The 12,075-nt window shown below is 43.5% G+C and overlaps 1 protein-coding gene across 1 annotated transcript in view; it reads right to left on the minus strand.

Moving 5' to 3' along the window:
* ADAMTS17 (ADAM metallopeptidase with thrombospondin type 1 motif 17) overlaps positions 1-12,075 on the minus strand; it is a 151,548-nt gene that overhangs the window by 14,427 nt on the left and 125,046 nt on the right. Inside the window, exons 21-22 of the mRNA XM_058811469.1 lie at positions 4,751-4,955; positions 584-736 (exon numbers count right to left, since the gene is read on the minus strand). Of these exons, the coding sequence (XP_058667452.1) occupies positions 584-736; positions 4,751-4,955 (358 nt within the window). The remainder of the gene's footprint in view (positions 1-583; positions 737-4,750; positions 4,956-12,075) is intronic.

Below are 12,075 nucleotides of genomic sequence, written 5' to 3' on the forward strand. Positions count from 1 at the left end.
TACATTCCAGAACAGAAAGTAGGTTTTCTGTTTAAAGAACAGCACAGTTAGAAAGATAAGATAAAAACAAACTGAAATATAATATTGCTGGGAATTTGTAGCCCTTTATGCAAACACGGAGTCAGTAATGTAAAGGATGCTTTCTGAACAACACTGGCAAGGGTTGAGTTTCTCACACTGCCAGGCCTCCTTCCCAAGCAAAACCTCATATTACTTTAAGATCAGAATGCAAATACAGAGCAGACTCTGCTCTGGTTTAATCCACTGCATTCAGGAATTAATTCCACTGATGTCACTGGAGAAACAATGTTCAGACAGGCCTAAGTGAAGGTAAGCTCCAGCCCTGAGGAAGGGACTGAGGTTTTATCTCTGCCTTTAATCTGAAGCCTCTCTTTCATTTCAGGTGGCTGGAATGAGTCTAGGACTGGACAATGTGTGTAGATCCCAGGCTGCCCTGAAAACCAGGTAAACTTTTGCTTCCTAAATATTTAAACTGCAAATTAATGCAGACAGCAGACAGGAGCTCAGCACCCTGAACATCTTTGCTCTCAGAAAGAAAACAGCACAAGGTGTTTGCTGTTACCTTGGACCAGTCTCCTGTTTTCCACTCGTAGCAGCCGGTGTGATCCTCGCACTGCTCCTCGTCTCTCGGCCTGGTGGCTGCATCACATTTCCCTTGGGAGTTTGTGCACGTCACTGTTCTTTTCTGAATTCCTCTGCCACAGTCTGCTGAGCACTGCAAAAAAACAGGGGTTTGGTTTTTTGTTACATGGTGCTTAGAAATGATGGCTTTTATGTTGGTAACACAGCTCAGAGGAAAAGCTGGGGTTATGAACACTGAGGAAAATGATAACCCATAAGGTTTTATTACAATAATCTAAGCCACTCATATATGAGTAATTTGAAAAGCATGATGACTGCTTGTGAAACATTTTACTTATGAAAATCGGCAATTCTGAAAATCAACCTTCTTTGAAAAATGTCAGCTGGCTTTTTGCTACAATTGGTGCCACTAAACCTTGTGTTCAAGAGCTCCTGGTTCATACTGAAGGATACACTGAGATTCACTACACAGAACTGCCAATCCCTTGATGTATCATGGGATACATCAAGGGTGATAAATGGTGGTGTTAAATGTAATTTTCAATCACAGCAGCATGAGACCACTGTTATAAACACGTTTCTCTAGTACAGTTTGTGTATATCATGGCAAAGTCACAATTCTCACACCTTCTCATGTGAAACACACACATCACGTTCACATTTTGATTTGCCATCACTATCTTTATTCTGAAAAACTCTAACAAACATTTACTGAGTGAGCACAAATTACCCACAATGTTTTTGTGCCTGGGCTCCATGGGATTAGCTTCTAAAGAGCAGGGATATCTGGTCACTCACTTGCTATCTTTGCCAATGGCTGGAAATTCTTGTTTAGTGAAGAATTTGTCTTGATTTTTCTTGGCTGTACGAGGTAGGGAAAGGACACTGGCATGAACTGGACCCAAATTTCTGTTTTCAATAACCAGTTTGGTAACAGAGCACCTGCTGTCACAGCCACCTGAGTCCTTGTCACCACCCCTGAGCACAGCCAGTCTGCCTGCTCCTCATTCTCATGCCACTGCAGTGGTTAAGAGTGAGAAATTGTCTTGCAGAGCCGCTGGGGACAGGTGGGTGGAGAAATGATCTATGTACCAGCTGAGATAAAAACTAACCTCCCCTGGCATGTCAAGTTCTCCCCTTCAGGGGGCCAGCAGGGAAAAGACAGTTGATTTGACACTGAATAAATAGTGCAGATATGAGATATTCTGTGAGGTCTTTTGAACGTGTTCCAAGAAGCTTCTCCATCCAGGGGGTCTATGCTGGAAACAAGCGTCAGCTTGATATAAATTACATCAAATGGACAAATCTCAGCATGCCTGTCTAACTGTCTTAAAAACACAATCCAGGCAGTTCTGACCTGCTGGCCTTGTTAAGGACATGAATGACAAGCGTTTATGAGCTGGCAAGCAAACAGACATGCCTTTAAATACTTCACAGCACTACAAAGTGACTTCTTGAGAATCTGGGAAACCTTCCACTTAATTTACTGTGTGCTGCTCACGGCGTGACCCCTCACGGATGTAACATCTTTGTAAGGAGCACAATCTAGAGTTCTGCTAAGACAGGGGGGTGAATTCTTCCCAGCTTTGCAGAATTCCACAAAATGCTTTGCTGGACTGCTCAGAGAGCAAGGCTTGCCAGAGATCCCAGGCTGGAGCTCCCTAAATGGTACCTTAAAGCCATGAATTTGCCCCAAGTTGGGTAGACTTTCTCAAATTATGTATCATTTTCCTCAGGCCCCAGGGTGGACTCCTCAGGGTTGCACTCGTTCATCTCAAACTACAAAGCTCAATATATAAAAATCTTTGGAACGATCCAATTTACTTGAAGTAAATCAAGCTGAAGTGGGAGTATTTTTCACAGTAGGAGAAATCTCTAGGTGGGTTTTACAAGCAAGTCTGGGAAAAACACCAACTGTTTGTTCTTCCCACAGCTTTTAAGTCATTCACAGATTAATACTGCATATACTTTCCTAGACAAAACAGCATGAGCAAGAAGGTTTCCAACAGATCTTTGGTGGTCACATATAAATCACCCTCTTTAAGTGGTTTTTTTCTTTTCCTCAAGTCATCTGTTTTCATGAAGAATTTCTTAATACATAGATTTTACAGAGTCCACAAATTAATAGACACAGTTCTGTGTGTTCACTCAAGATCACTAAGTCTTATTTTATTAACAAATTACTTTGTCAGATCCCATGAAGCTTTGCAAAGGAGCAACACAACTTTGCAGTTAAGACACAACTCCTTTATCTGAAGGAAATCCATATTTTTTTCCACTCTATTTCTCTAACAGTAGAAACATTCACCTTCTCCTGACAGTCTCTATTTTTATCATTAAAAATGGGTCGAGCAGTACTTTGTCCAAAACAATCTCAAGTGTTTGGCAATACAAGGGGAACTTAATTTTTTCCATGATGAAGATTGTATTGGAATTTGCTGTGAAAACACACATTTTTGACCAGGGACCAGACATCAGCGCAGTCAACTGTGTTGCATGAGCAAGAAGTTAAAAAAAAAAAACAGAACAGAAAATAGATTTATAAAATGATACAATATCAGTGATATTTATTTATTCCTCAACATCAGATTAAAATGCTAAGGAATAAAGTGATTAACACTGAAGAAAGTCCTAGGTGTGAGAAGAGTTCACATTGGCAGAGTATCAAATGTGTCCTGGAGTCAACTGAGCTTCATAACAGCAGAAATGGGTCAGAATAACAAATTTAAAACACAAGTGCACAGTTACAGACCCAACAAAAGTAAATAAATGTATCAAAGGAGAAGTGAACCATCTATTGAAAAAATTATCTAAAAATGCTGTGTGTTTGTAAAGGAGTTACATGGTCATGGATATGGAAGATTTCCACTGATCTGTAACTTGACATTCTCTATTCCATAAAAGGGAGACAGAAGTACCTGGGATTGTTAACAAAAGACTCAAGGAAAAAATCCACATGTAAACCAGGTAGGAATTGCACCCTAATCTCAGCTATAAACAGTTCAGCTGGTTTAGCTATAAGAAATAGAGAGGGCATCCTCTGAAAGGGGAGCACACAAAAGGCCTATGAGACAACTTACTAAAACCTTGGTGTGTTTGTGCACATCTTTTGTAACAAAAGAATCTCATGCACCAGTGAAGGATCCAGCACCCCACTGAAAGGGAACACTGCTCTCACTTAACCATCACCTCTCTTGCCAAACTAAGATTTCCTGTCCAGGAGGTGCACAATGAAATCCCATTGTGTTTGTGAGGAGACACTGCTCCTCAGGATCCCTTCTGTCCTGAGCTTCTGTGACTTTAAGCACATTTCTAACAATAGTATCTAGCAAAACCTCTTTGACAATGTTTTAAACAGGAGCTCCCTGTTCCAAATGGAGGGGAATAATGAGGAATCCTTCCCACAGGAAGGGCTGTTGCTGGACAGCCAGGCTGGAATGAGGCTGGTAGAGCTGTAACCCTGCAGCCAGAGTGAAAAGAGCTCATCACTCAGGTGAGCCCAGCAAATACAAAATCAAAGTGAACATGGACATCCTGTAAGGACTGCTACTCACAGGTACAGACAAAGCTGCCCTGTACTAGCTGAGTCCTGGTCATGAACTGCAGGCACACTTCTGCTAAACAAAACACAGGGTAACTATCTAGAGCTCCCATTATTTACTTCAGAAATGCATTCGTAGCACTTGGGAAAAATGTCTTAACTCTGCAGCTACTCTGAGATGCATCTTTTATACGAAATATAATCAGCTTTTTCTTCTTCCTAGAATTATACAAAAGAAGTCTGGATAGGGCCCAAAGATTGTCCATTCTCTGTAACATGCAGATGCCTGATAAGCCTGGTATTTATTCACACCACATTTAAATGGAGTCAGAAGCCTTGGGTTACTGCACTTCTGGCCTCAGGTCAGTGAAACATTTTCCCTTCTTGGTCAGAGTTTTCAGATGGAAAGATAAGTCAGTAGAGCATATCTAAACCCTGCCTTACTAACTCATCTGGTCTGGAAACCAAACCTGACTTCTTTACTGCTCATCTCAGCAGATGAGAGTCCTGCCCAGCACTCCAGTGCTGTGGGGATGCTGACCATGCATTAAGGCCAGTGTATCCAGAGCTCTGAGCAGTCTGGCTCCTCTCCAGTGAAGGTCCTACCTTTGACCACTCTGATGCTTCCCAGATGGACAGGCAGTCCCTGCCCTCACAGCTCTGCACCGTGGCAGGTTTGCTGCCCAGGCAGTAGAGGTCCCTGGTGTTGACGTAGGTGCCGTTCTGCAGCTGATAGACACAAGTGACCTCCCGGTGCTGCACTCCCTTCTCACACGTGGCAGAGCAGGGACTCCAGTGGCCAGTCACCCACCTGGGAAGGAGCCAGAGGATACAGGTTAGCAAACTGTTGGAATAAAACATTATGCTTCACTTAAAGCCAGTGAGAAATGGACAGCTCTTCCTGGCTGTGTGGGTGCTTTGATGGTGCTGTGCTGCTGTCACCCTGAGCTCACTGATCCCCTCTGGGAGCTGAAGTGTGTAAAGCAGCAGTGTCAGTATGCGAGGGAATATTCCCTCTTGACTCCATGTCAGGCAAAACCCCAAACTCTGCATCATTCCCTTTAACCCTACTCTCTGCAGTGGGGCTGGTTTTTTTTTCTCTCAGATAGAGACAGACTTGTCTGCAGACTGTCCTGCAAAACCATTCCTTGCAAGGGAAAGGAGGAATCCTCCCTGTTCTGTCTTCCAGCTCCACTGACTCCAGCGAGGGCTGGAAGCACCACAGTGGGGCTACAAGCAGTGAATAAAGTGTCTAAGAAGGATCTGAAAGAGGAGGGATGGAGGGAATGACATTTTTTTCTAAAAGAAAAGCAGCATCGATCTTCAGCTTCCTGCAATCAGTCAGTGAGAGCATGTTCTCTGTAATTACAGGCATTCCTGCATGGAGTGAGGGACTGGAGCAATAACTGTGCAGCCACTGAGCACCAGAAGGCTCTCATGCCTTTCTCACCAGGCAATTGACCTTCTAGCCTGTTATTTAGGACTGTCATCCAGATCTGTATCCTTACACCATGAATCTTTTACCTGTCACCCAGTCCTGGGCTAAGGGGCCCAAACAAGACTTCTCAAAAAGGTCTGCTGAGAAATACTATCTCATTCTGCTGGAGACTCCTGTAACCCAGGTAGAACAACTTATTTACCACATTTCTTTTGAAGTTGTTGTATGTTACTTGTCTGAAATGAATTAAAAAACGATTACCCTTCCCTGAAGGAGAGAAAATCAGCTCAGCACCATTTGTAGGAACATCTTCACCTGCTGCAACTGTCATGAATTCATTTGTGAATGCCATGAGTGGTGTGACAGCACTGATGACTGTGCTGACAGTGCAGGCAGAAGCCATTTGGTTTGAGCAGCACTAGGCAGACTGGCCACCTGTCTTTTGTGGAACAGGGCCCTGCTCAAATGTTCCTGTGCATTAGAGCAGTTTACTGACACATCTGTGAATTTCTGTTGGCTAAAACAGCTGATGAGACACCAAACCTGTTTCTTCAGACTGCAGTTTTGGTGCATCTCTGTGGCCCAGGGCTGGTATTTCTCCTATGGAATGGGAAAATGTCAGCTGGGAAATTGAATACCAGGGCTGAAAGCCTGACAAAAATAGCCCTGAAGTGCAGAAATCAGCGTTCATGAAAGTGAATAGCCAGGCCTCCTTGGTATCAGCTGAGCTCTGCCCTGTTGGAGAAACGTGAGGGAATTATCCACCTGGAGGAAGGAACCTCCTGACAAAGGCCTGGAGGGCAGGAATGACTGTGCTTTATGAGCTGAGTGTGAGTCACAAGGCTGGCAAAGGGCTCTGCCCAGGCTCCACTCAGCTAATATTCACTTCAGCACTGTGCTCTCACTGTGATCTACAGCTACTGGCAGAAGAAAAAGGGAAAGGGGCTGAAAGTAAAGGAGAAAGATAAAAATACATTCTTGGCAGAGGCTGTCTGTGAGCTTGCACTTAGGATGGGCAGCACACAGCATGCCAACTATTTCCAAGATGCCTTAAGAAGAAAGGTTATGGCCTTCTTTTAGGAAGGAAAATTCCTTTCTAATATTTTTTGTTTGTTGCTCTTGTGGAGGGGAGAAATCACCTGGTTTCTACCCTGTTTGCTGGACATGACAGAGTGCAACTAGAAAATTAGCACAGAAAAAACAATTATTACCATCATAATGAGAAGAAAGATTACATAGGGAACGAGCTGAAACCCAGGGTACCAATACAAAGATGTGTCTGTGGTGAAAACAATCTCCAGCTTCAGCCACCATTCTCTACATCCACTCCTGATCCCAACCCTGTGGTTACAGATCAGGTGGGGGAATGCTGTAAGGGATCTCTGAAACCTCACAGCCCACTCTGCCCTGCCTGCGACAGTCAAAATACTCAGAAATTAAAGGCTATTTTCAAGTGGTGGTTTTACTTTCACATCCAGGAGACAAGTGAGATTAAATGTCTGAATAATACTAATATGTAAAGTAGGTTATTTTCAAAAGCACCAAGGGGATGATGATCACTTTGACCACTGAACTTCATCCTCTCAGTGAAATCTTTGCTTGAATCAATGGCTTGTAAAAGCAATCTGGCAAGCAAGTAAAGGTGAGTGCTACACACAATCCTGGCAGTGCCCTGAACCCCCACAGTTCCCTCAAATTCTCCTTCACAGGCAGCTGAAAATATTGTTTTAGTGCCTGTAACACACAGGAACACTGCAACTATATTTCAACAATGTTCACAACCAATGTGGAAAGACAAAGGATTTATAGATAAAGTGATTAAAGATGAAAATTCCTGCCAGTTTCAAATTTTTGGAAGGAATTTGCAGCAAGATATTAGCAGAATTACTATCTGCAAGTAATATACAGACAGGGGAGAAAAATGTGATGTACAAATAGTATCACATTATGGTAACTATTAAATTACAGCACAGGTAGATTTTTGTCTCTACACTCATTACACCTTCTGAACACACCTGAGTTTGTTTAACAACAAGACCTACTTAGAGGGTGATTTTCTTTAAAGAAAGGAGGCATTTTTCTTACGACAATGTCAAAAATAACTCCAGTGTTCTAACTCCAAACCCCAGGCTGGCTCTGCATTATTAACTAAGCCAATTAACTGCTGTACACTAAGCCCTGTGTATATCATAAACAGAATTTGGCTTCCAGTTACACTTTAAGCCTGTAAACTGATCTTAGGGATTGCTTGACACCAGAGTTCCTTTCAGCTTGGTCTTTCCCTCCCAGGTTATAACCTATCTTCTGTGGGAGCAGGGAGTGCTCCAGCTGGGGTCCCAGGAGAGCCTCTCACTTTGCCAACAAACACTGATTTACGTGACAAACACACTCATCTTTTCACAGCCACAGGGATGCCTTCATCCCTGGTATTATTATTTTTTGTAATCTTACCTCTGCAGAAGATTCCAGAGCTAAGTGATCCCTGCTGGTGGTTAGAATCAGGAAGAAAGTGATGAGCTTTTAAGCAGAGATTTTACCCCAGTCAGTGGCTGTCTTTCCAGCTAAAATATGCCCAGAAGGGTGTGATTTTCAAAAGCTTCAAAAAGCTGGGATGGGCAGGACATGCAATCTGAGAGGGCTGCTCTAAATCTTTGTCTTCTGAGTCTTCCTCAACCTCTGACCTCTCAGTATCTCTTCTGAGGAATTGGGAGTTCTTCTAATCTGCTTTGGCAACACTCATCTGGCAGGCCCCTGGAGCAAACTTGAAATATCTTGAAATATCTTTTGGAGATTCAGTTCATCATTTGATCTTTCTATGGTCTGGATTAGTTTTTAACCTTGAATTATCTACTCTACCTGCTTGCCTAAGACTCCCACATTTTCTAGGAAAAAAAAAAAGCCTGCAGCACAATGTACATAAACCCAGGGGAGATGAATGTCTGCAAATGAGAGCTTGGAGCTAAAGGAAGACAAAATGGATGAAGGACCTGTTTTTTTAGAGCTGGCTCTTACCTACAGTTTAGAGCCTGTGCTATTGCTGAGTAAAGCATCAGAGGAAACCTCCTACAAAATATGTCTGAAAAAACCAGGTGACAGAAACAGACCTAAACCCTGTAATGTGAGGGTTCTATTTCTAACAGATTTTACTGAAAACCTTTTGGTTTAATGCACAGGTGAGGATAAGTCCATGCCCAGTTAGCACTGGTTGTCTTTAGCACCAGTTTGTGACACAAAATCATGTTGAAGTCACTCAGTTTTCTGAGGCACCTGGAGGAAACTGTGGCTCTACTGATTTAGGCAAAAGTCAGACCAGCTTTCAGCAGGGCTGGGTTTTTACATTGGATAATTTTAGCAAGAAGAATTGGAAAAGATTTCTGCGAATCAGTCATGTGGAACTGACAGATATACTTTGCTTACAGCTGTCAAACCAAGCTCATGCTCGGCTGTGTAGAAGAAAAGTTTCTTTACAAATGGAATTGTGTTTTCCATGAAACACACACACACTCTGCTATTGGACTGTCCTCTCCCCACACACTCCTGAGGCTCTCCACCACCTCTCTGCTGCACTGGGCTCAAAACAATCAGGTGAATCTTGTCTTTTGGGAACAGGTTGTGCCACACCCAGTCACTAAAAGGCTTTTTTTTTTTTTTTTTGGAGAAAAGTACAAGGAATCTAGTAGAATAATACAGCTGCTGATGTTGAAAGTAGGACTCCAAGACTAACATTCCTGTCTGATTGCCTTTATAAACAGTGCTCAGTAATTTTCCAGTACAGTAGTCATTCTGCTAACAGACTTGCCAACTTTCACTCACACAGGTTTCTTTTTTTCTTTAGTGATTATCATTTTGACAGCTCTTTTTTTTTCTTTTTCAATTTCCCACCAATAAGATTGGCCATGGAACAATGTTTTATAATTTACATACACCTTGGGAAGTTCTTTTTTCAGATGGAAGCCATTGTTCCCTCTCCTCCTCCCCCACATGAGCAGATCTCTCAGTTTTGGAGGACTCAGTGTGGGGTCAGTGTGAGGAGGTGGCACCAAGGGACAGAATTTCAGCACTCTCAGAGCTCCTCTGCAGTGAGTTTTCCCTACCCACCTCCATGGTAGGTGTAGCTTTAATGGGGCAACTGGTTTCCAGCTCCACTCCCTGCCTTTCCAGGAAGGCAGTGCCTCCTCAGCTCCCAGCACACGATGCAAACTGTGAAGATCATTACAGCAGGCAGCAGGAGGAGTGGATTTCATAATTAAATATTTTGCTATATTATCCTGCTAATCCTTTTTTGTGGGTTAGAACAGCACTTGGCCTGAAGAGCTTCAAAACAAAGCAGCACAGATCATGCAACATTTTAAAACAAGGCAATGGTCAACCACAAGGTTGTGAGTCAAACATTGCACTGGGAAAGAAGTGATGGAAGCCAGCCTGGGTGTTTACACCAAAGCTAAGGGACCTGTCTCATGACTCCTTGTGGAAAATAATGCCAAATTAACTCCTGCTCCAGCAAATCAGCTTGGAGTGTTTGATGTAAGTGCATTTAGCAGTAGCCAAAGAGCACTTTTCATTCTACACTGTCTGTTCCCCAGCCTTCTCTGCCAGAATTGCTCCACTGAGTTGAGCTGTTGGATTTGCTGGAAGATACAAGCAAATTGTCTTTCAGTGGTTAATTAGCTACTGACTGGCACTTGATGACCTGCCTACAACCTGGAGCACAGGAGTTTTTGCCTCCTTTTGGTGGATGGGGATCAGCATCAGCTGACCTGGGCCCCAGATGTGCCCACAGCAAGACATCAGCCACCCCTCACAAAGGTGGAATCTCTCAGGTTTTCTGGTGTGCAGCATTTTGGTTTTTGCTGCTGCAATGCCCACGGAGCCCTGCTGCAGGCAGTGCCCCGAGGAGCTGCCACCAGAGCGCAGCATTCCCTGCTCCAGCCCCTCCTGCACAGTCCTGGCAAATTCATTAAGCTCAAGCTGATTCTGGAGATCCCAACTCCAGCTTTGGGAAGTACTTCAAAATGAACTCTTACGTGGTGCCTCCTTGGATCAGAGGGTGCTAACATTACTATTGATGCCAGATTTCCAGGCTAAAATGAAACCCTCCCCACGGCTGTTCCTTCTTTTCTTTTTTTTTCATGTAGCCAAATCCAATGCACATCAAAGATGTTTCTCAGCACAAGGCACAGACAAGGGTTTGAACCTGCTGGGATTGAACCTTATGGATGATAAACTGCATTAATGAAAGGACTGACCCATCTGGAGCCATCAAATATCCAGCTCAGCCCCTTCAGTTAACAAACACCCCCATCCCTGCAGTTTAGTGCCATTTCTGTACAGACCTGTGAGGAATTTGCTGACGTTCTCAAAGAGTTTTCCATCATATTGTTCCCCCCAAATTCTAGTATTTGCAAGACAACCACCTCACAAAATAAATCTGAGATTGTTTTGCCCCCCATCTACCTGTGATGAGAACACACAGAAATGGGGTGCAAACAGCCCAGAGTCAGGGAGACAGACTGATTTCTGTATTATTCTGATTCCTGTATTCCTGGGCTGTTAAACAGAGCACTCTCACAGGGATATGGTGAAGTCTAGAGGGCAGAGTGGACTCTCAGGCAGCACATGGATACACCCTAAGCCTAAATCAGACCAGGAGTCAAAGCAATGGGCACTATCAACCATCACACACTGAGACACCATTATTTTGGCACTCCCCAGCCTTTGGACATGTTTTTGAGGTGCTGAGCCAACTGGGGCCTTGACTGACTCTAACTGGCTTTATTTTCCCCCAGTGGGCACTGATGTGGTGTGTGAACCCTTGGGGAGCCTGGTGCTGGATTCCAGCCCATGGATGGAAAAATGAAAGGAAAAGAGAAGAAAGAAAGAAGGAAGTGACCCATGTAACCACAGAGCTGACCTCAGCAGTGTGCCAGCTTTTAGAGATGATTTGGAGGGCAACAATAATCAAGGACACAGTGGTAAAAGGATGCAAGATAGGCTTGCTCCAGGCAAAACTCCTTGGCTGCATTTCTCTGGTTTTCCAGACAAAGGAAATGTGGTAGATTTAATCTGTTTGGTGAAGAACTCCTTTTGCTGCATGGGAAATGCTTACTGGTGACATGCTGAGAAACATAGATATAATTGTGTAATTCATAGAGAGGTGAGAGCTGGCCTCCCATCTACCTTTAGTGCTGCAAAGGAGGATCAGGTATGAAAGGAATTTAGATCAGTTACTAGTGGGCTTCCTGAAAGGTCTGTCTTGCATTTGATCTAATTTAGTATGCTCATTAATGACCTTGGCACAAAAAAGAAGAAAACTGCTGGAAAATTGAAGAAAATGCTGACAATACAAAGCCTAGAAGCAGTGTCAATGCCTCAGAGGATTAGGATGTCAAACAGGAAGAACTGAATAACCTTCAGTACTGCAATAACAAAACTAGGATGGAAATAAACAGCACACAGTGCAAGGCTGAGGGCTCAGGGACCAATAACAAGCATT

Source organism: Ammospiza caudacuta, chromosome 10, assembly GCF_027887145.1.
Source record: "Ammospiza caudacuta isolate bAmmCau1 chromosome 10, bAmmCau1.pri, whole genome shotgun sequence".
In the NCBI taxonomy this organism is placed as follows: Eukaryota; Metazoa; Chordata; class Aves; order Passeriformes; family Passerellidae; genus Ammospiza; species Ammospiza caudacuta.